Source organism: Saimiri boliviensis, chromosome 5, assembly GCF_048565385.1.
Source record: "Saimiri boliviensis isolate mSaiBol1 chromosome 5, mSaiBol1.pri, whole genome shotgun sequence".
Classification (NCBI taxonomy): domain Eukaryota; kingdom Metazoa; phylum Chordata; class Mammalia; order Primates; family Cebidae; genus Saimiri; species Saimiri boliviensis.
Window position 1 is genome coordinate 39,226,977 of NC_133453.1, and position 24,694 is coordinate 39,251,670.

General features: G+C 40.0%; 1 protein-coding gene and 1 non-coding gene across 2 annotated transcripts in view; one reads left to right on the forward strand and one right to left on the reverse strand.

Moving 5' to 3' along the window:
- MPP4 (MAGUK p55 scaffold protein 4) overlaps window positions 1-24,694 on the forward strand; it is a 55,326-nt gene that overhangs the window by 29,948 nt on the left and 684 nt on the right. Inside the window, exons 11-20 of the mRNA XM_003925648.4 lie at window positions 1,611-1,628; window positions 4,216-4,254; window positions 6,161-6,181; window positions 10,095-10,109; window positions 11,986-12,027; window positions 14,130-14,300; window positions 15,539-15,619; window positions 20,145-20,238; window positions 20,627-20,735; window positions 22,563-22,697. Of these exons, the coding sequence (XP_003925697.2) occupies window positions 1,611-1,628; window positions 4,216-4,254; window positions 6,161-6,181; window positions 10,095-10,109; window positions 11,986-12,027; window positions 14,130-14,300; window positions 15,539-15,619; window positions 20,145-20,238; window positions 20,627-20,735; window positions 22,563-22,697 (725 nt within the window). The remainder of the gene's footprint in view (window positions 1-1,610; window positions 1,629-4,215; window positions 4,255-6,160; window positions 6,182-10,094; window positions 10,110-11,985; window positions 12,028-14,129; window positions 14,301-15,538; window positions 15,620-20,144; window positions 20,239-20,626; window positions 20,736-22,562; window positions 22,698-24,694) is intronic.
- On the reverse strand, window positions 23,978-24,079 carry LOC120364435 (U6 spliceosomal RNA). Its single transcript, XR_005579694.1, has one exon. It is a non-coding gene; the product is annotated as a U6 spliceosomal RNA (small nuclear RNA).

Here is a 24,694-nt window from a genome sequence, read left to right on the forward strand (position 1 = left end):
CATCCCAGGTCAACTTTAGACTGCTGTGCTGGCAGTGAGAATTTCAAGCCAGTGGATCTTAGCTTGCTGGGTTCTGTGTGGGTGGGATCCTCTGAGCTAGACCACTGGCTCCCTGGCTTTAGTGCCCTTTCCAGGGGAGTGAATGGTTCTCTCTTGCTTGTGTTCCAGGTGCCCCTGGGGCATAAAAAAAAGAACTGCAGCTAGCTCAATGTCTGCCCAACAGCTGCCCAGTTTTGTGCTTGAAACCCAGGGCCCTGGTGGTGTAGGCACCCGAGGGAATCTGGTCTGCGGGTTGTGACAACCGTGGGAAAAGCATAGTATCTGGGCTGGAGTGCACCATCCCTCACATCACAGTCTCTCACAGCTTCCCTTGGTTAGGGAAGGGAGTTCCTGGACCCCTTGTGCTTCCCAGGTGAGGCGATGCCCCACCCTGCTGGCTCATTCTCTGTGGGCTGCGCCCATTGTCTAATCAGTCCCAGTGAGATGAGTCGGGTACCTCAGTTGGAAATACAGAAATCACCTGCCTTCTGCATTGATCTTGCTGGGAGCTGCAGACCAGAGCTGTTCCTATTCGGTCATCTTGACAGCCACTTAACATCTTATCAGAAACATTTTTCATGACACAATCTTCATAGTGATATTTTAGTTACTTCTTCCATGTTTTGAAAAAGTTTTTTTTTTAAACCAAACTTTCTATTTATCAAAGGCACATGAAAATGCTAATTACAGTTTCTAATTAGCATCTGATAATTACCTGTAGTGTAAACTCTGGTTGGGATTTAATTTGCTTGTGTGGCCTGTGTGATTTATATCAGACCTTCTAGAAGTCCATGCTGAAAATAGTTTGCAATGCTGTATTATTATCCTTACAAATCTCTAGGTCCATGAGCCTCAGGGTTGGAACCACTGACTTAAAGGTCCCCTCTCTCATGGAATGTTTCTGATAGATATAATTCTTTTCTAAATGACTAAAAAGATCATTTCTTTTCAACTATTGTAGATGATTCTACAATTAATATTATTTTGTATGTTTCTGCTCTGCCTAAATCTTATGATATCCTCCTCTCCACCAAAATATATTAGGGGCAGGCTACTAAGTCCAAAGGAATAGGCAATTTTATTAATCAAGTGTTACTGATGTTAGTTTGCAGATGGTTATTAAAAAGTTATTTACTGAAGGTACACTTATAGTTGTCTTCCCTCTCTCTTTTCCTTCCTCCCTCCCTCCCTCCTTCCCTCCATCTCTGTGTCTTCTTTCCTTCCTCCCATTCAAAATTTGGGTTCCTAAAATATGCTGAACTAAGCATGTTAATTCAGAAATTCATAGAATGCTACCCTTGTAGAGCTAGTTGGGATGGAAAAGGGTGGGGTTTACCAGTGGCAAGTAGATCCCCATTTCCTACAAGGCTCACAAATGTATCATTTTTATGAGGTATTCATTTATCATTTTATTACTAAATCTTCCCTGAATTTTTAGAGAATAAACCCAGAATACTAATTAGAATAATTTTTGCACAGTATATTTCTTATCGTAAATTAATCTGAGAAACTATAGCACAGATATTGTTTTCTTTTTTTCTCTCCTGCTTCAATCATTTGCTTGTACTCAGCAATTTCTATGGAAGAAGGTAAGAAATAGTATTTGGGAAAAAAACTCTTATCTCCAAAGTCTTTTAGAAATTTCTTATAGTTAAAAAAGTTCACATTAATTTAGTTCAGTTATTTATTAAGCTCTTCCTATATAACTAGTGGTGTGATAGTCATTGACATCTTAATTTACAAAAATATGTCATTTAAAGATATGTATGCAAAGTATAATTATCCTGACACTGAGAGGAATAAAGAAAAGAGAAGTAACATTTATGTGCATCTCCAGAGTTTAGCATAGCATATGAAAATAACTCAATGAAAGCTGTGAAACTGATGAGATGTTTTGTTTCAACTGCATTATACACATTACCTAACAATAACATCATAGTGAAATTGTTATTATTATTCCCATTTTATGGGTGAAAAGATTGACATTCAGAGAAGGTAAGAACAGTTGTCAGTAGTTGCGAACAGTGTGGTCTGTATTCAAGATTCCGTCTGTCTAAAAGGCCCTGCATTAGGGAACAAATGGAACCTTTGGTTACTAGTCTTTCCCCTTCTCCATGCCCAACCATCTGAATGACTCATTTTGATGATACTCTCTCTCTCTCTCTCTCTCTCTCTCTCTCTCTCTCTCTCTCTCTCTCACACACACACACACACACACACACACGAATGCAACAAAGCAAGATGCTGTCTGCTTCCAGAGAGGGAAAAGAAGAAGTGTCCCCTTAGCCACCAATACCCACATTTCATCCTTGAATTTGGAAAGGGAAACCAGAGAACTGCAGAATGACTTTTGAAGGCTGATCTATGAGTATAAGGCTCCAATCTGTGTCCCCCCAGAACAAAAAAACTATATGACACAGGAAGCCAAGAGCAGAAGGAAAGGGAGAGGGAGGCAAGTCCAGGGTGCCTGCTTCTGGTTTGTCTACTCAGGGTCACGTTACAGGCTCCACTCTTACGAGTTGTGAAGGGGAGCTTGGGCATGGCCCTTGAGGGGAAGGGGTGTTGGGAACTCTATGGTCTTGGTGGGTGATAAAGGCCACTGGCTTAGCTTTGAGCTTCCATAAGATACCACAGACTAAGTGATTTAAACAACAGATATTTATTTTTTCACAGTTCTGGAGGCTGAAGTCTAAGATTAAGTTTCCACCAGGGTTGGTTTCTGGTGAGGCCTCTCTTCCTGGCTTGCAGACGGCCACCTTCTTGCTGTGTGCTCATGTGGTGTTGCCTCTGTGCATGCTTAGAGGGAGATGAGGTGGGAGAGAGAGAGAGATTGATTGGGTGTGTTTTCTTCCTATAAGGCCACCAGTTCTATCAAATTAAGGCTGCAACCATATGACCTCATTTAATCTTAATTACCTCCTTAAAGGCCCTATCTCTAAATACAGCCATACTGAGAGGGCAAGGGCTTCAACATATGAATATTGGGGGAACACAATTCAGTATATTATCCTAGCTGATAATGTGGAATTATTGATTTGAACCCTTCCAAGCTGGGTTAATATCATGCTGTGGAGAGTTTTGAGAATTAGGATAAGTAGTTTTTAATGTTATATTCATTTATTCTCTTATACATACTTCAGGTAAAGAGAGCTCATATTTATTATTTACCATATGCCTGAGCATTTCATGCATTTTCTCAGTCCTAGCCTATATGGTAGGTACTATTACTATCCCTATTTCCAGATGAAGAACAGGGGCTTAGAGATCAACTAATTTGTGCAGCATTCAAAAGCCTATGGCTATACATTTTTAACCATTTAATGTTACATAGCCTCCCATGTCATTCATTTTCATTTAATGCAGACCCCTTTTTATCTCTCCAAGTGAGCATTAGTTGTACAAGTAACTTTATCGCCAGGCATGGTGGCTCACACCTGTAATCCCAGTACTTTGGGAGGCCGAGGCGGGTGGATCACGAGGTCAAGAGATCGAGACCCTCCTGGTCAACATGGTGAAACTCCATCTCTACTAAAAATACAAAAAATTAGCTGGGCATGGTGGCACGTGCCTGTAATCCCAGCTACTCGGGAGGCTGAGGCAGGAGAATTGCCTGAACCCAGGAGGTGGAGGTTGCGGTGAGCCGAGATCGAGCCATTGCACTCCAGCCTGGGTAACAAGAGTGAGACTCCGTCTCAAAAAAAAAAAAAAAAAAAGTATCTTTATCATAAGGTGGCCTGAGTTTTATTAACATACATAGTTTTATTTTTATTTTATGAGTTTTATTGACATACATAGGGTTTTTGTTTTGTTTTGTTTTGTTTTTTTTTGAGATGGAATTTCATTCTTGTTGCCCAGGCTGGAGTGCAATGGAGCTATCTCAATTCACTGCAACCTCTGCCTCCCAGGTTCAAGTGATTCTCCTGTCTCAGGCTCCCTGGTAACTGGGATTACAGGCATGCACTACCACGCCTGATTAAGTTTTGTATTTTTAGTAGAGATGGGATTTCACCATGTTGGTCAGGCTGGTCTGGAACTCCTGACATCAGATGATCTGCCCACCTCAACCTTCCAAAGTGCTGGGATTACAGGCGTGAGCCACCATGCCTGGCTGGGAATTTTGTTTTTAATGCAGACACATTTTAAGTTCTATTTCTCCCTTTCTATACTCTTTTATAGAAGATGACATGAAGATTGATGAGAAATGTGTGGAAGCAGGTAATATTTTCTTTTGATTCCTTTGCTGTTAGAAAAAATATGAAGCATGTCAATTACAGATTATCTGAAGCAGAAGTGTTCAAAGGGCTATGGGCCTTTCCTCTGGGAGAAATGTGTAAAATTACCCTCCACCCCCATCTTTCTTCTGTAGTTCTGGCACTTGGAAGAAGCTGTGGTAATGTCTCCAGGTTCCCACCGATGTACTAGAAAATTTGATATTGTTCTAGAAAGCAGTGCTTTGAAAATGGTCTCAGGAACACTTAGGAACACTCTGTGTCAGATGGTGGAACACTTAGAAACCTCTGCTCTTTGTGAAATACCATAAAATATTTGCAGTATCAAATTTTTAAAGAGCAATATATATTTTGTTATTAAGTTTGATGCCATCTTCTGGTAGATTCTAGTATAGATAAATAATAAGTTCCAAAATTATAAGACATGCATGAAAGATTTTACATTTCTATTCTTTAACTGCTTTGTAAATTGGGAAAAGATTTTTCAAACTTAGTGGCAGAACTAAGATTGGCTTAAGAATCACTAGGATTTTGTCGGGAGACTAGCTGGAGAACTTTAGTCTGACGGGTGCATCTGCCTTTGCTCTATGGGCTAGTCTAGTTTTTAGAAGTGAAAGAACAATATAAAATTTTAAAACAGTGGGAATTTCAATGATTCACATATATTTTCCAGAACAACTGCAGAATACTGCTGACCTTATGTTTGTTTTACCAAGTACACATTGTTTGTTAAACTTGCAGTAATATTCATTTCCTTTCTATAATTTTCATTACAATTTTATCAGGTAGTACATTCACATAGTTCAAAATTTTAAAGCTACAAAGGTATATTCAGTAAGAAGTTCCTCTCTTTCCCTGGTCTCTTACTCAGTTTTCTTTCTTGGGGAAATAAATGTTAATAGTTTCTTCAGTATCACCCCAGACATAATTCTGTGCACATAAAAGCAATGATGTATACATCTCTCCTCTTTCCCTCATCATTCCCATCTTTTTTTTCCCCCAAATCCAAATGCACATACCCTTTGATGGCATAAAATGCACACACTGTTCTGTTCCTGGCTTTTCTAATTTAACATTCCGTGTCTTGGAGGTGATTCTTAGCACATAAAGAGCCTCAGTCTTTATTTTTTTTTAACAGCTTACTGTTCATTATATACTTATACAATCACTTATTTGTAGGCATTTGTGTTATGTCCATTTGTTTCTATATAAAGAGTGTTACAATGAATTGGTTCATAAATATATCATTTCACATGTGTGAGAATACCTTAGATGCAGCATTGCCTGATCCAAGGATGCATGCACTGGTAATGTTGCCATATATTTCAAATTGCCCTCCATATCCTTTCTTGTTTCTTAATCCTTCACCTCTTTGTAAAATGCAAACAAGAGTTGTTTTAACTAATGAGGAATTTGTTTATCTCACATCCTTCTCAGTCACCTGATCAAGCCTACTCAATCAAGCCATTCCTATGCTCACTCTCTCCTTTTGTGGACGCCCTACCCTTCAGGCAGGATGCACCCCTCCCACATCTGCAAGCCCTCTGCAGCAAAGCTGAGTAGGATCCAACAATCTACAGGGGTTTCCACTTTCCTCTTCCCTCTGAGCTTCTTTTACATTTTGTTGTATTTATCCTGTTATTTTATTTATTTATTTTAAGTTCTGCTGCACCTCTGACGTCATCATGGCTCAACTGCGGAATACCATGTCCTTCATTTAAAGTTTATATATGCCATAGAGACACTATTGATTTGATCTTGATTTAGGAAAAAAACTTAAAAGGTGGTGTATGGACAGAAGTAGGGGCCAGAGAATTAGACTTAAAATATAGACTCAGTTTAGATGGTCATGTAATAACATTTTTGTTTTTTGCCCCCATGGAAAATCATAGATGAAGAAACATTTGAATCTGGTAAGTAAAAAAATGAATATTTGATATCGATTTTTAAATATATATTCCAGATTTTGATATAATTTAGATACATATTTAGGGTTATAATAATAGGTTAAATATATCAACAGTAAAAAAATTAAAAAGTAACTACATGTATCCCACATCATGTTGTCAACCTTAAATATGCATTATAAATTTTTGTTTATTTTAAATTTTTTTGAGATGAGATTTCTCTGTCACTGAGGCCGGAGTGCAGTGGTGTGATCGTGGCTCACTGCAGCCTTGAACTCCTGAGCTCAAGTGATCCTCCCACCTCAGCCTTTCAAATAGCTTGAACTATAGGCGTATAGCATCACACCTGGCTAATTTATTTATTTATTTATTTTGAGACAGAGTCTCACTCTGTTGTCCAAGCTGAGGTCCAAGTGGGATGATCATAGCTCACTGCAGCCTTGACTTCCTCGGCTCAGGTGATCCTCCCACTTCAGCCTCCCAAGTAGCTGGGACTACAGTCTGATGACACCGTACATGGCTAATTTTTAAATTTTTTGTAGAAACAGGGTCTCACTGTGTTTCCCAGGCTTGTCTCCAACTCCAGGCCTCAAGTGGTTCTCCCATCTTGACCTCTCAAAGTGAGCCACCATGCTTGGTCCCAATAAAATGTATTTTTAAAAATACAGCAACAGTGCAGTTGTGAGATGTAGATTTTACCTTAACCAGTACTTCTCATAGGGCTAGTACTGTCCCTGTTGCGGCATTTCAGAACTGTATGGGAGCATTTTTTTTTTTTTTTAATTGCCACACTGATTGAGGATACTCCTGGGCTTTGACTGGTATCTCCTGACCCACATATCTTCCGAATGTCCTGCTGGACAAAACTCATTATAAAAATAAAAGGGTCAATCTTTAACACACAAAAAGTTTTCATAAGATTTAGCATGAGAAGCACAGTGGTTTAGAAGATGGTCATTATGTAAGGAGACATTCAAACAGAATGCAGACATTGCCTTGTAATTATTCAATGATTTATTTCATGTATCCTGTCTGTTCGATATTGCTAGTAAATAAACTGAAAAATATGACATCTATACTGAATTTTCTTTTTCTTTAATACATTATTCGTTAGTATTGATCACATATGGTAAGTGTCTGTTCCTCAAAATAATGTTGACATTATTAGAAACAAAATAGGCCCCACAGAATTTTACTTCTAAGCTGGAGTGCAGTGGTGTGATATGGGCTGACTGCAATCTCTGCCTGTCAGGCTCAGGTGATTCTCATGCCTCAGCCTGTTGAGTAGCTGGGATTACAGGTGTGCACCACCACACCCAGCTAATTTTTGCATTTTTAGTAGAGACAGGTTTCCATGTTGCTCAGGCTGGTATCGAACTCCTGGCCTCAAGTGATCAGCCTGCCTCAGCCTCCCAAAGTGCTGGGATTACAGGCATGAGCCACTGCGCCTGGGCTGATATATATACTTTTAAAATACAAATTATTTTCTTTTAAATGTTTCTTTATATTACAGCTGTAGCATTGTATTGATTCTTTAAATTACATTTGTGGTATATTACACTATGAATTTCCTTTCATAAAAGAGAGATTGCTACAAATATTGGTTATAAAAAAAGACATTGTTGAGACAGATGAGTTGTGAACTACTTTTCTAAATTATTTACATTTATGTTGTTTTGAAATTTCCTATTTTCCATTAGATGTTTGGCCTGTTAGGAATAACTTAATTATTTATACTTGCTCAGTGTTTGGAATTGGCTTAGTTTTTAATTCCTCTAGCTTATTCCCATCCTTCTTTGTTCTGTCTATCTGGAAAACACTCCACTCCTTTCGAAGGCTGTGATTGAGGCTGGGGAGTTTGGGAGTCTGTGAGTAAGACCATGGACTCCAGCTAGATCGACCAGTTTGAACCCTGGGTTCGTTACTCACTAACTGTGGGTTCTCTGGCCCTTAACCTCTCTCCTCTTCAGGTTCCCCATCTCTAAATGGGATCAATAGTTATATGAGTAAAGTGCTTAGAACAGTGCCTAGCATACAGGAAGTGCTACATGAGTGTTAGTGGGTGTTATTATTGTGAAATCTTGTTCCTTGCATGAGTCAGCAGCTAGCTTTTTCAGAGCAGCACTGCAGAGGGAGGTGCCTACTGTAAAGCACACTTTGTGGACTCCTCTTGGCTGAAAAAGTTAATATGTTCTGAACCCAGCTTTCTTAGGAGCTCAATTAAGGGACAAATAGCACCCAGCTGGCATATTTTCTAAGCGAAGGACCCTTGGCTTCATTCCGTGATGCTTAACTCTGTTACTTAGACCACTTAGTGAGCAATTAAGGTTCTTCAGTTTCAGTCTCTAGTCTGAATAAAGTATAATGTGACTTCCTTGAATTTCTCCAGGAGGTGATGATACTGTTTATTTAATCAGAAACACCATTAAAAAAAGAAAAAAAAAAAAAAAAGGCCAGCCATGGTGGCTCATGCCTGTAATCCCAGCACTTTGGGAAGCTGAGGCTGGCAGATCACTTCAGGTCAGGAGTTTGAGACCAGCTTCACCAACATGACGAAACCCCATCTCTACTAAAAACACAAAAATTAGTAGGGCATGGTGGCTCATGCCTGTAATCTCAGCTACTCAGGAGGCTGAGACGGGAGAATCGCTTGAACTTGGGAGGTGGAGGTGGCAGTTGAGCCAAGATAGTGCCATTGTACTCCAGCCTGGGTGACAAAGGAGAGTCCATCTCAAAACAAACCAAAAAACAGAATATGGCTGTTTTGTGATGTCTGGAAAACAAATTAAACAGTTTGGTTTGTATTTGGTTGCCTCTGTCTTCAAGGGGCAGCAGGGGATGGAAGTGTGTGAGACACAGGAAGGGCAAGGAATGAGGACGCTCGCTTGGGCCAGAGGCTGCTGTATTGCCAGCCCCAGCGCCATTTCTACCACATCCCCCTACCCGCTTCACAGAGCTGGCAGTACTGCCTTGGGGAGAGGCGAGAGAAGGCGCAAACCTGCTACCTTCCTGTAACCTCTCCCTTTGAAGCTCCATTTTGTGCCAACCAAGCCTTCAGGACCAGGCTAGGTGGCTCATGCCTGTAATCCCAGCACTTTGGGGGGCTGAGGCGGGCAGATCACAAGGTCAGGACATCGAGACTATCTCAGCCAGTATGGTGAAACCCCATCTCTACTACAACTACAAAAATTAGCTGGGTGTGGTGGCACCTGCCTGTAATCTCAGCTACTCGGGAAGCCGAGGCAAGAGAATCACTTGAACCTGGGAGGCAGAGGTTGCAGTGAGCTGAGATCACACCACTGCACTCCAGCCTGGCAACAGAGCGAGACTCATCTCAAAAAAAAAAAAAAAAAAAAAAAAAGGCCGGGCGCGGTGGCTCAAGCTTGTAATCCCAGCACTTTGGGAGGCCGAGGCGGGTGGATCACGAGGTCAAGAGATCGAGACCATCCTGGTCAACACGGTGAAACCCCGTCTCTACTAAAAATACAAAGAATTAGCTGGGCGTGGTGGCGCGTGCCTGTAATCCCAGCTACTCAGGAAGCTGAGGCAGGAGAATTGCCTGAGCCCAGGAGGCGGAGGTTGCGGTGAGCCGAGATCGCGCCACTGCACTCCAGCCTGGGTAACAAGAGCGAAACTCCGTCTCAAAAAAAAAAAAAAAAAAAAAAAAAAGCCTTCAGGGAGAGTCTTGATAGGCAACTTTCAGAAACAGTTACTGTCTTAAGCAGCGGAGTCGGGGCGAATGGGTTTCTCAGTCCTAGTTGTGTGGTATTCATTTGCCTTGCCAGGCCTTATCTGAGTTACCTTTTGCTAGTGGTGATGTGAATGCCTTGCTTATGTAATTTGCCTTGATTTGATGGCTAACATGATCTTAAAGGCTTAACTTTATCATGTCTGTTTCTGCACTTACCCAAATATCCAGAGGAACTTTCAGAAGGTAATTGTTTTTATTTCCTAGATATGCCAAATAGAACTATGTTTAAGATCTCTCAGTCTCTCAAAATGAATACTTGACAGGATGGTGTTTCAGATGAAGATATGATATTTGTTGGACTTGACAGCATGGTAGAATATGGCAAAAAAAACCAAAAACGATACGATATTTGTTGTTGTTGTTTACAGTTTTCCCCTAATATTTACATTTTTTTCTTCAGGAAACATACTTCCAAACTAAGTTTGTGAGGTTTCTCCAAGGATAAGATATTTTAAGGGTGAAATCTATGATTAAATATTCAGTTTCATAGACAACATTTAAAAGAACTATGAAAATAATTAAGCTTTATTAATGTACTCCCAAGAAAACATTTCCTTTTAAACTTAACTGACATATCTAAATGAGGAAATGTGCTTACTTACCAAAATAGAATTGATATTGGTGTGTTTTCTTTCTTTATATTTTAAAACACATGTTTTTTTTTTAAAAGGTTAAGAAAAAAGATTCATTCTATGAACAAAATGCTCGCTCTCTCTCTCTCTCTCTCTCTCTCTGTATATATATATATTTTAAGACAAAGTCTCTCTCTCTTTCCCAGGCTGGAGTGCAGTGGTACAATCTCAGCTCACTGCAACCTCCATCTCCCAGGTTCAAGTGATTCTCCTGCCTCAGCCTCCCAGTTAGCTGGGATACAGGCACAAGCCACCATACTTGGCTAATTTTTGTGTTTTTAGTAAAGGCAGGGTTTCACCATGTTAGGCAGGCTGGTCTTGAAATCCTGACCTCAAGTGATCTGCCTGCCTTGGCCTCATTAAGTTATGGGATTACAGGTGTGAGCCACCTCGCCCAGCCATATATTATTTCAATGATCAGAGCAGAGCTGTATAAATGAGAAGGAACTTAAGTAAAAAGTAGTTTGAAAATAATATTGTTATAATATTTTTTTCCAGAGTTTTTTCTGAGGTCTCAGTGGAGGGAGAAATAGGAGTCTGAACTATCTGTAGATGCTTCAGAGGCATTGGGCAGTTTTTCTTTTTGTCTCTCAGAGTCCTGGCCAGGCAGAGACATTTGGCAGCCATAGAGCAAAGCTTATTTGCCATAGAATAAATCCCTTTGAGAGGAAGAAAATAAAAACCCGTATCTAGCAAAGAGATTAATTATAGGACCTGCAGAAAAAATAATGTTATAAACACAGTATGGTCAAGAACAAGGCTGGGCATGGTGGCTCATGCCTATAGTCCCAGCACTTTGGGGGGCTGAGGCAGGTGGATCACCTGACGTCAGGAGTTCAAGACCAGCCAGACGAACACGGTGAAACTCCATCTCTACTAAGAATACAAAAATTAGCTGGGTGTGGTAGCGTATGCCCATAATCCCAGCTGCTCGGGAGGCTGAGACAGGAGAATTGCTTGAACCTGGGAGGTGGAGGTTGCAGTGAGCCAAGATCATGCCATTGCACTCCAAACTGAGCAACAAGAGCAGAAGAAAAAAAAAAAAGAATAAAAAGCTACTTTAAACTTAAAGTTATAACATATTGAATCATAGTAAAAACATAAAAACTGGGTGTGTATTTTTAAACAGATCCTAAGGAAACTTATCTTAAAAAACTAATAAACTGGTTTTGGCTTTAACCATACTAGACAGAATACATTCGGTGTAATGCTCAAATTCTGTGAAGTGCATCTCTATAGTTTTTTGTGTGTGAATAATAGGATGAAAAATGCTTAGAACATTCAATGAGCCTCTCCGTCTCCTAAATTCAACTAGGTTTTCATCTACTAAGGTAGTCACTTGAAATGTTGAAGATGATTTCATGAATTTGTCCTAAATAAACTTCTTGCTCTCACATATTCTGTTCCTGCTGTTCTCTGTGTTCCAGACAAGGAAGAATTTGTTGGCTATGGTCAGAAGTTCTTTATAGGTAGGTGGTAAATTAATAAGAGGTGGGTCGTGTCTCTGTCACTTGTTAAATTATGTTTCCAAGCCTGACACTGTTTTGAAAGTTTCTTTTGCTGATGGACCTTTCCAAACCTGTTCCTCATTCTAGATTCCTTTTCTTTCTGTCCTTTTTTTCTTGTCAATATTCTGATCTGTTAAGTATTCATCGTTACTCATCTAATTTCCACTGGGTACCCATTAATTACTCATCAAACACAAATCTTTTTGTTTTCTTCTAGACTGTTTCATAAACTATTTAACTTATGCTAAGGAGACAAAGTCTCTGACTTTTAATCTTACTTCTTATGGCCACATTTCTCAAATCTGTCACCTGGGCAGAGCTTTGTGAAAGACCAGGTACCACTCATCTAAAATCACTCTGGGCTTCCTTCTACAGTGAGACAGGGGAAGACTAGCAGAGCTGAGGGGTCTGTAAACTAGGAGGTTATTTCCCAAGCTGGATGCATTTTGGAATCATCAGGGGAGTGTGAAAAAAAAAAAAAAAAAAAAAAGGTAGCGGCACCTTTCTGCATTGCTTTCAGAATCATTCAGCCTAAATGCTATTAGATAGAGCTGAGCAGAGTAGGCAGCTGCACAGAGGTAGAGAATTGGAGCACGAGCAGGCTGATGAAGGCATCTGTGCAGGGGACAGTGGTAGCCTGGTGCAGATTGTCAGAGCCAGAAAAAAATCAAGAGGTCAGCTGCCAGCACTTGGCCCCTGATACCCAACAGGCTTTACAAAGATGCCTGCCTCACTAGCTTGGGCTCTGACACTTTCTGCCAGCTATCGACACTGTGTGTCTCCTATCTTGCACAAGTGCTCTTGATTGATACAATATGCAAATGTACTGAGGATGACAAGGGCCAGGATTATCGCTGTTAGAGAAGGGAGTTATAATCATGGAAAGGGAAAGTCTAGAGTGAATCCTGTGGTGTTGGATTGACATTGTAGGTACTGGTGTGAACTCATGGTTTTCAATATATAGACATACAAATATAGATGGAAGTGTGCATGTGTATTTATATGTACACATAGAGTTGCTAACTCTGTCTACTGAGAGGACCTGGGAACAGCTCTGAAGATACCAGAAAGCCCTGTGATTCCAAAAGCAGATAAGCAGGAATCTAGGAGCTCAGAAATCATGATCCATATGTCCAGCTTTGCCACCGATCCCACAGTCCTAATCAACCATGTGACCTGTCTGTGTCTTAGTGAAGCCACCTGAAAAATGTGAAAAATGCACCTGCTCCACTCTTTCAACCCTGGCCTAAGCCACCCTCATCTCTCACCCAGACCACTGCAGTAGCCTCCTAACTGCTCCCCCTAAGGCCACACTTACTCTCCCTATGGTTTACACCCTTCCCTCAGAAACCAGAGTAGTCTTTCAGAAACATGAATCAAATCATGTCACTGCCAACAGCTTCCCGTCACACTTTCACCACAATCCAACACTTTTCAGAGGCCCCGTGTGATCTGGCTCCAGCCATTTTCCAACCCCATTTCCATACTCCCTGTTGCTTACTGCCCTGTAGCTACGCAGGGTTCCTTGGGGTTCTCAAATGCTCCAAGCATAGTCCCTTTCTCTGCACCACTGCGCTTGCTGTCTCCTTGGCCTGGCTTGCTCATCCCCACAGAGGCTTCCTCATCTGGCTTCCTGCCTTCATCCAGATGTCTACTCAATGCCAACCTTTCAGAGATACTCTAATCTTACTGCCTATCTGAAAAAGCAGCTTTGTTACTCCTATCCACCTAGTCTTCCTGTAAGTACTTATTTGTTGTTTTTTATTTTTGTCTCTCCTCTTCTACAAAACAAAAATTTCATGAGAAAATGGTCTTGGATTAGTTGACCCCTTTATCCCCAGTACCCAGGACAATGCCTGGCCTAGAGCGGGTGCTAGATGGGCTAGCACAGAGGGCATTCTTGTATGTTTCCCTCATATTGCTTCCCATCTTCTAACTTCAGCCAGACGTGACTATATTAATGAACACTTCAGGATCGTGGTTGCTACATATTTCATCAGGTGTGAAGCTAGAAATGACCTCTCCTGCCTGAATCTTATGTTCTGTGTGCTTCCCTTCCCCAGCTGGCTTCCGCCGCAGCATGCGCCTTTGTCGCAGGAAGTCTCACCTCAGCCCCCTGCATGCCAGTGTGTGCTGCAATGGCAGCTGCTACAGTGCAGTGGGTGCCCCTTACGAGGAGGTGGTGAAGTACCAGCGACACCCTTCAGACAAGTACCGCCTCATAGTGCTTGTGGGTATGTCCCAGCATGCACTGTCTCTCCTCATCCTTGGGAAGTTTTCCTTCTAGATTCAGGTGTCTTGCATTGGGAATAATTGTAAAAGTAGAACTTTTTATGGACCCCATACGAATACCTTTTTTAAAAACAAAATTAAGCCATTGTACATGTGTGTTCATAAGTAAAATTTTATTGTATCAAGCTTTAAAAAAAATCTACAAGTGAATGTGATATACCATGGTGTCCATGAACTTATATAACAAGCGTTATGTTGTGGTTATAACTGAGATTTTTTTTTTTGCCTGCTTAGAATTGTTCCATAAACATAGCTGAGTGTTCCCTGAGACAGATCATTAGCCTGCATCATGAAAATAAATCCTTAAAGTTCATTTCTCTGAGAAATGTGTTAAATCCTTTAAGTCCATTCCCCTAAGAAATTTGTAACTACTTATTTTAGAAAAGTATCTAACATCTTCTGGACTGTATCTTTGGTGCTTTATAAAGATCAGGGCAAAGCTGGTCCCTATAGCAGTAGCAACTTGTATCGTACTGCCTTCCTGTGTTCGTGTTTAGCTTCGTGAGTAAGGCAGGTCCCTGAAGAGCAGAACAATGTGCCTTACAGCTGGGACCAGCAGTATCATTTGCAGGCCCCATCGTAAAATGCAAATGCAAGGGTGCCTTGTTAAAAAATTATCAAGGATTTCAAGATGCAATAGCAGTGAACTCACCCAAGCACGGTGTCCTTCTAAGCATGGGCCCTGTGTAACCGCACAGGCTCTACACACAGGAAGTCAGCCCTGCCTCCAGTTGGACAGAGGGGTGCTGACTTAATCACCTGTCAGGAATGTGCCTCTCAACTCTGTAAGTCACAGAACCTATAGTTGTCGAGGTTGATTTCTGGTTGTGACTTGATAAATACTTCATTTGAAGAAGAAAGGCAGAGCTCTCTTATTCTCTAAAATGAGATCAGCTAATTCTCCTGGCATTCAACATTAGATGAAGTTTGCTGGGGGTCAGGCTTCTGTGATTCCTTACCTCATTTCTGAATGTTGAAGCAATGTGGATTATTCCATGGGTCACTAGGAAAATTCCCAAGAGTTTTCTGGGGTTGTTCCAATTTATGAGAAAGGAAGTTACATAATTTCCCTAAAAATATTTGCCCTCAAGTTTCTTCAGTAGAAGGACTAAAATGATTCCATCACATAATTATATTTATCCACATCTGATGATTTCTGTGTGTGACTTTTTGTGTTTAGGACCCTCTGGTGTTGGAGTAAATGAGCTCAGAAGACAACTTATTGAATTTAATCCCAGCCATTTTCAAAGTGCTGTGCCACGTATGTTTAGTTTTTCTTTCATAATGGTTTGTATTTTGCTGAAACATCCTTTGCTGGTCTCATTTAACTATGTCATTCCATCTTTTCTGAAAAGTATACAACTCAAGGGATTCTTCTTGAAGAATTTAGTATTTCTAACCAATTTATTTTAATAAGGAAAATTGACCTATTGGAATATAGGCGGCTAGGCTTTTAAAAGGTCTTTTTTCTATTTCCTAACAATTATATGGATGGCCTTTCAGGCAAACTAATAGTTAGCAATAATAGCTCATGTGCACTCAGTGCTTACTATCCTCCCAGCACTGTACTTGGCTCTTTAAATGCTTTATCTATTTTTTAATCTAAAAATTGATATATGTACACATAATTTTATGTAAATTTATGAGTATGATTATACAATACATAGCCATTTTAAAAATGGTGTTTTTTGGCTGGGCACGGTGGCTCACATCTGTAATCCCAGCACTTTGGGAGGCCAAATTGGGCAGATCACCTGAGGTCGGGAGTTCAAGACCAGCCTGGCTAACATGTTGAAACCCCATCTCTACTTAAAATATAAAAATTAGCTGGGTGTGGTGCTGCACGCCTGTAATCCCAGCTACTCAGGAGGCTGAGGCAGAGAATCCTTTGAACCTGGGAGACAGGGGTTGCAGTGAGCTGAGATCATGCCATTGCACTCCACTCTGGGCAAGAAAGTGAGATTCTGACTCAAAAAAAAAGGGTGTTTTCTTCTTTCCTTTTACTCATAACTCCTTTATTTCTCCTAAGCTCCCCATTCACTACTAGCAGCTCCAAACCAACTCCTGAAACATAATCTTCTAAGCTTTATTCTATGCAGAATTGTGTGAGTTTTTACCCATTTACAGTTGTATGAAGGTTTTTTTTTTTAAGCTTTAAGACATTTGAAAGCTACAATTCTAAAAATAGAAGGAATTATTTATTTCATACGGAGATTCAGCCTTAAAAAAAAAAAGCTTTAGAATCACTCTAAGAAAAAAACCTCTTTTATTGTAAAAATAGAAAAGATGAAGACTTGAGATAGAATTCCTGATTTCAAGAAAATAGAAAGTTAATAATAATGCATTTATAATAATTATAATAATGCATAGTTTCTAATATGTGTAAAAGGAAGTTAAAATTTTGACTGAGACACTAAGTTGTACATCTTTAAATGAGGAATGTGAAAACAAGTTAAACTCTTCACACAGCTGGAAGGTATAAAAAGCTTGGGGAGAGAGATTGATGGTGGCTTTTCAGGAAGGCTTTTATTGGAGAGAGCGGTGCTGTGTGTTCCTGACCCACTGGGTGTGTGTGAGTGTGTGAGTGTGCCTGCTTCCCCTCCCCCTCAAGGCAAGACAGAGGAACTTAGGGGGACCACTTAGAGGGCTTTCTATGTGTCCTGTGCACTTTAGGGGACACCGAAGAATGGTGTCCAAATTACACCTGAAAAATCCAAAGGAGGAGAGCTTACAGGAAGTGGCCAATGGCTGTAATTTGGGAAGTAGCTGTCCTTGTAGGGTCCATCACAGCTACACTTGTGATATTCCCCAAGGACCAGATCTGGGCAGATAATATGTAAGAAAGTCAGCCCAGGATTAGCTGATGACTGCCCAGGAAGAAGCCACAAGGAGAAAAAGGCCAAATGTAGGCTCCCAGATACATCGGGCTTTGAAAGGAATCACAGATGAACTGGAATAGGAATGGACTTGAGAGGCCTGGTGGTGGTGGTGAGAGGGTTTGCAAAATAACCCAACATATCGTTTAGGAGAGAAAGAGCCAGATTTAATCATCTGCCAAATCTAAAGGGAGCCAATGGCAGCCAGCATCAGTATTTGTCAAACCAGAACTTTCCTTCCTGCTTTCCTCTCCTTGCCCACACTCTAGGCTTAGAGAGTTCTGAACCAGCGGGAGAGAGATTGGTAGGGGGCAGGGAGAAGCAGGAGCAGTAGAAATTGATGAAAGGAAAGAGAACTTTGACTCATACTCTCCTTCCTGACACCTGGCTTCTCTGAGCCTAGTCTTCCCTGGTGCAGCAAATCTGAGCCAGATGTGTGGAGAAGCAGCCTAAAATCTAAGTGAAGTTTATAATTTTGATAATTACTTGGGAATGGAATTTTAATTACTCAGTTGAGACTGGATGATGAAAATGAAATTGTGGCATGAGTGATGATAGACTTTTAAAATTAAACCTGAGTGAGAGAATCATGGAAACTGTTAGTTTTTTGTTTTCTTTTGTTTTGTTTTTGAATCAGAGTCTCCCTCTGTCGCCCAGGCTGGAGTGCAGTGGCGCCATCTCAGCTTACTGCAACCTCCGCCTCCCGGGTTCAAGTGATTCTCCTACCTCAGTCTCTCAGATAGCTGGGATTACAGGCGCACACCACCATGCTCAGCTAATTTTTGTAGTTTTAGTAGAGACAGGGTTTCACCATGTTGGCCACTCTGGTGTCGAACTCCTTACCTCAAGTGATCTGCCTCAGCCTCCCAAAGTGTTGGAATTACAAGCGTCAGCCACTAAGCCCAGCCAGGAAACTGCTAGATTTTTATGCAGGGGTTGGGGAAGATCTTGCCTCACAGAGGAGCAGTGGGAGACAAATAAGTTGCTTTATGATCGCATCCCATAGGCTGTGCTTTCTGAAGTACTGCTTCTATGTACAGAAATGGGCATTCATCTCAAAAATAACTACCAAATAAATCACCATTTTTCTTATTTTGAGATAGAGTCTCACTCTGTCACCCAGGCTGGGGTGCCGTCGTGGCACGATCTCAGCCCATTGCAACCTCTGCCTCCTGGGTTCAAGTGATTCTCCTGCCTCAGCCTCCTGAGTAGCAGGGATTGTAGGTGCATGCCACCACGCCCAGCTAATTTTTGTATTTTTAGTAGAGATGAGGTTTCACCACATTGGCCAGGCTGGTCTCAAACTCATGACCTCAGGTGATCCACCAGCCTGGGCCACCCAGTGTGCTGGGATTACAGGCGTGAGCCACCATACCCAGCTGAAATTGCCATTTTTGGATGGTCTGGATAAAAATGCCCACAGAGTATGGAAGAATTTTAAGAATTTCAACATAGAATTTTAATTATTCAAAGTGAGAAAATATTGCCCATATTTTGCTTTTTAAATTGAAGTTTTAAGCTTAAAATTGATACCTTGAGTTATGCATCAATTCACAGACTTTAACTTACCATGTAAATATTAGTCCAATGGAAGCAAAGGAGGAAGAGTCATCTTGGGTTTATCCTGACGTAATTCACCATCACCTGAGAGCTATAAGGTTTTACTAGAATTTTTTTTTTTAAAGTAAGAAGTTATGGGAGATGTGGCATAACTGCAGGAATGCTAAGGATATGATGAGAGGCTTGAATAAGGAAAAACAAAAATGACCCCAAAATAACATATGCTTTTAGACCCCCTTAAAGGTTGGTAACTCCTTTGGTAATTTAAGGCTGGTTTTGAGCTCCTACTTGATCATTTCCCTGTATTGATATTATCAGATGTTGATTTATTTCATCCTTAAACTTTGTCAAATGCAAATATACAAATTCTTTATGAATAAGGGGAATTGGTGGTAATGTAGATTAAGGGACTAGCTTTACAGCATACAGGATGCAGAGCTGAAACTGTGTCTTACTTATCTTTGTGTTTTCGGAAACTAACATGATACCTGGAACATAGTAGGTATTCAGTACACACTAGTTGAATAAATGGATGAGTAGACTACAAATAACTTGTAGGTACTTGATGGACTCCTGTATTCTCTACCACCTGGCACTATTTAAGTTGAAGAGTCTGTTATCAAAGTGGCCATATCAAAGAATCAGACTGAATCTAGACTCATCCGATCTTTCCCTCCTAGAGATCCCTAAATGAATCACCACTCACTTGGGTATTAATGCATCAGTCTTGACCATAATGCATCTGGCCAAGACTGCAGAATGTCATGGGCTTTTTCCATTTCAAATTTAAGAATCTATTGTTGTAGGAAATATTCATCTAGGAGGAGTCAGAACAGAGGTTCTAATTCAACTTCATTTTTCATGAGTCTTGTGAATGTGAGCAAGTTTCTCCAAAAGCTTTACTTGTGAGTAAATTATAGATATTAACAGTTTACCTAGGATAAGAATGTGGAAAATGAAATGAGATCATGGGAAATGCACTATCCAAATGTAACATATTATTGGTATTGCTACCTAGGAACCTTTAGGCATCTTAGGGTTCACACATAATTCACTAGCACTTGTTCTGAAGTAATAACAGGTGTCCCCTGAGGTCTTTCTCAACCTGGCTTAATATCTAGTGCATTCTTTTCCATACCATCAGCACTCAATAAAAATTTATAGACTAACTGATTTTGATATAAGACCTTACCACCAATTCAGACTTCTTCTCTTTAGTTCTAGCATTTTCTTTATCTATTTGATTATATATTCATCTATTTATTTTGATTAGCTATCTCTATTCAAATGCATAGTGGGAATAAAGAATTTTGAAGACTCTGAAACCTTTCATTCGTTTTTTTTTGATAGATACTACTCGTACTAAAAAGAGTTATGAAATGAATGGGCGTGAGTATCACTATGTGTCCAAGGAAACATTTGAAAGCCTCATATATAGTCACAGGTAAAGTAGAGGTTCAGAAGCTAATTCTTCCCTCTGGTTGTTTTACACTCAAAATGGATTTCCTATTTTTATGTATTTTCCAAAGCTCCTGGGTAATTTCTTTTGTTTTTGAGGAGTTAAGCAAGAAATGTACATTGACATACCAGCACACCAATTCACTGGGTTTGGAAAGGGAGCAGAATGGAGTTTGCAAACCTAGGAGAACTTGAGGAAATACATAAACTGTAGATATCCTCATTTTGTTCGCCTCTTTAATATTTATTAATTCTTTCTGTGCTAATAAAGTTCACATATTTATATTCAGTTCTAGAGTAGTTTATCCTCATGTTACTACTAATAATATTTTCTTTGTAGAAAGCATTCTATTTTGTTTGGCCTGCCCTTGCAGGATGCTGGAGCATGGTGAGTACAAAGGCCACCTGTATGGCACTAGTGTGGATGCCGTTCAAACAGTTCTTGACGAAGGAAAGGTCTGTGTCGTGGACTTAGAGCCCCAGGTGGGTCCATGGTGGAATATTGGATGCATGCCATCCATTTTTTGTGTGCACATACTATAGATTATAGTTGAGACATTTATTCTGTTAGGCTTTTAAGAATAAAGCCATTTCTTATATCTAAGATTTTACACAATATGTCAATTGACAACATTTTGCTTTTAGTTGAGAAAGAAGTCTTGCTTCTCAGACAGAAAAGCAGAACTGAGTGGGTGGCCACGAAGAGAAGCGAGTATCTTTCTTGCTTTAACCTTGATCACAAAGGCATCAAGGTAACTTCTTGTTGCTTTGTACAAGGAGGTGAGGTTTCTATGTTGTCATATCTGTGGCTACCTTCCTGAGACCACATGTAGAATGGAGCAGGCGTAAGTGAGTTAAGGTAAGATAAAGAACATGCAATCCGTAGGCCCAATTTTCATGATCTTCATATTTTCTTTGTGTGTGTGTATGTTTGTTTGTTTTGTTTTTTGAGACAAGGCCCTCCTCTGTAGTCCAGACTGGAGTGCAGTGGCGCAATCTTAGCTCACTGCAACCTCCGCCTCCTGGGTTCAAGCAAGTTCAAGCAACCTCCTCGGCCTCTCAAGTAGCTGGGACTACAAGCGCAAGCCACCATGCCTGGCTAATTTTTGTATTTTTAGTAGAGACAGGGTTTCACCATGTTTGCCAGGCTGGTCTGGCAATAGAACTCCTAGGCTCAAGCAATCCTCCTGCCTTGGCCTCCCAAAGTGCTGAGATTATAGGCGTGAGCTACTGCGCCCAGCCACGTTTTCTTAGTCATTTAGAAATTTACATTGTGTTCTAGATAATCAGAGGAAAAAAGATGGCAGTAGTATCCAATGTGAGACAATAGCAAGAGGAAAGGGAAGTGAAGGTGAAACAGAGCTCATCCATCTTGACAGTTTGTCTTTGTCTTTGTAATATGAGATAATGTATAGACTCCTACTCTTAGTACATGAGCTTCTCACATGTATAGACTCTTACACATCTAGTAAGATTTCAGTAGCTAGTCATAATAAGAGTCAGGAGTTGACCTTAATTTTTATTATAAAACCCCATCTCTAAATTATTAAAATGTTTTTTAGAATTGAGAAATTGGGGCACATGAGACTATATTCTAACTAAAAATAATTGCTAATTTTTGGTCTTAGAAATTTTGAGAAGCTTCATGTTGACTCTAGAAAGTTAGGTGCAGTGGTCAGGTGCAGTGGCTCATGCCTATAATCCCAGCACTTTGGGAGGCCAAGATGGGAGGATTTCTTGAGGACAGGTGTTTGAGACCAGTCTGGGCAACACAGTGAAACCCCATCACTACAAAAAATAAAAAATTAGCTGGGGCCGGGTGTGGTGGCTCACGTCTGTAATCCCAGCACTTTGGGAGGCTGAGGCAGGCAGATTACTTGAGGTCAGGAGTTTGAGATCAGCCTGGCCAACACGGTGAGACCCCATCTCTACTAAAAATACAAAAATTAGCTGGTCATGGTGGCACATGCCTGTAATCCCAGCTACTAGGGAGCCTGAGGCACGAGAATTGCTTGAACCTGGAAGGCAGAGGTTGCAGTGAGCCGAGATGGTGCCATTGCACTCCAGCTTGGGTGACAGAATGACACTGTCTCAAAAACAAAACAAAATAAAATAGCTGGGAATGGTGGCACATGCCTGTGGTCCCAGCTACTCAGGAGGCTGAGATGGGTGGATCGTTTTGAGCCTAGGAGGTTGAGGCTACAGTGAACTATGATTGTACCACTGTACTCCAGCCTGGGTGACAGAGCAAGACCATGTCTCAAAGCAAAACAAACAAAAAATAAATGTGCAGTTAATTTTTCTGTGTAGGATATTCAAGTGGCTCGAACCCATGAACTGAAGCCCTATGTCATATTTATAAAGCCATCGAATATGAGGTGTATGAAACAATCTCGGAAAAATGCCAAGATTATTACTGACTACTTTGTGGACATGAAGTTCAAGGTAAGAGCAAGTCAAAAATCACTGTATTGCTTTCAGTGACTTCTGAGTGAGAGAGATTTGTGTTGGGCCAGGCCAAGGAACTCTGATCTCATTGTCCTCCTCCTTCTTTTTGAAACCCCTCCCCAAAAGGTCCTCAATAAAATTATTACTATAATTTTATTTTACCAAAAAAAATCTATAAAAAAATTAAAAACTGTATTGTTTCTACAGGACCTGTGTTAGAGAATGTAATTTTTGTTTCTAATGGTAATGCCCTTATGATTTATCCTTTTTTATAGACATCACTTACAGGTATAAAAATAAAGTTTAATAAATGCTACTTTGCTATCCTTTTTTCTATATTCTTTTTTTTTTTTTTTTTTGGACTAGCTTAAAAAAAATCATTGAGCCATAGTTTGTACAGCCAAACAGAAATTGGGCATATACAAGCCTGATATTTGTATTTTGAACAGATTTTACTTAAAAGCTTACTTTAAAAATGCTCTAGGGAGTATATCTCATCTGTAAAATGAGGCGTCTCACAAAAAATTTTATTAATGATCATGGTAATAATAGAGGGGGCAAGCCAGGTAAAATTAATCAGTGATCTCATCCTAGAACAGGTGAGTTTTTCCAGTTGGAGACATTATATATATATATATATATATATATATATATATATATATATATATATTTTTTTTTTTTTTTCTTGAGACAGAGTTTCGCTCTTGTTACCCAGGCTGGAGTGCAATGGCACGATCTTGGCTCACCACAACCTCCGCCTCCTGGGTTCAGGCAATTCTGCCTCAGCCTCCTGAGTAGCTGGGATTACAGGCACGCGCCACCATGCCCAGCAAATTTTTTGTATTTTTAGTAGAGACGGGGTTTCACCATGTTGACCAGGATGATCTCGATCTCTTGACCTTGTGATCCACCTGCCTCGGCTTCCCAAAGTGATGGGATTACAGGCTTGAGCCACCGCGCCCGGCTGGAGACACATATTTTACATTAAACACACTTTAAATATTGTGAGTCATAACATATATTCAGTAAGGTGTATAAATGGAGTATACAGTTTAATGAATTTTTATGTGTGTATGCACCCAGATAACCATTACCCAGATAAAGATATTATAGTCACTTATTTTGTGTGTGTGTGTTGCAGGGGGGTAAAAACATAAAACTTAACATTTTAACTGTTTTAAGTGTAAGTTCAGTGTTAGTATTAAGTTAGTGTTAAGTATATTCACAATGCTGTGAAACAGATCTCCAGAATTTATTTGCCTGGCAAAACTGAAACTAAAAATATGAATGATACCCTAAAAATTTGTATGTCATCCCTGTACAAGGGCCATGTTAATTTCTGCATTGTTTCAGTTTTAGTATATGTGCTGCCAAAGCAACCACAAGTATCTTTATTCTTTCTCTTATTATTTTTCTTATTTTTTTTCAATGACTATGGAGGTCTGATTTTCCAGTTTGCCTTGTGAACAGTGGAGTCCATGAATGTATTTGCTGAGTCTTATGGGCATTTAAATTTTTTCTTTTTATGACAGTCTTAACAAATTAACAAAATTTTTTCTGGATCTTATGTATAGTCACTTTGTAAAGCCATAGGATTTTGGTGCCTGCCTTTGTATTTGTGTTTCAGACTGTATTGGTGACAAATTGTACTATTTTCTCATGAACTAATAAGAAAATAGCAGCAATGAATTTAGTGTATTAGTGCCAAGTGAAGGCCAAATTATCTTCATTACATGAACATTTCACAATAATAGAAATAGATAATATAATGGGCTTATACCATCCTCATGTTGAAAGTGGCCATTTTATATCTTTAAAGTAATGTTATTCCTATCAGATTAATGTTCACTTGAAATTTATGTTTAAATTTTATTTAAACTGGTACATTTTCTTTGGTTTTATGTTGTATATGGTTAGAGAGCTTCATGTTTAGATAAGAGTTAAAATAAATTCACATGGGAAGTTGAGGGAAGCAATCTGTCAGCAAACTATTA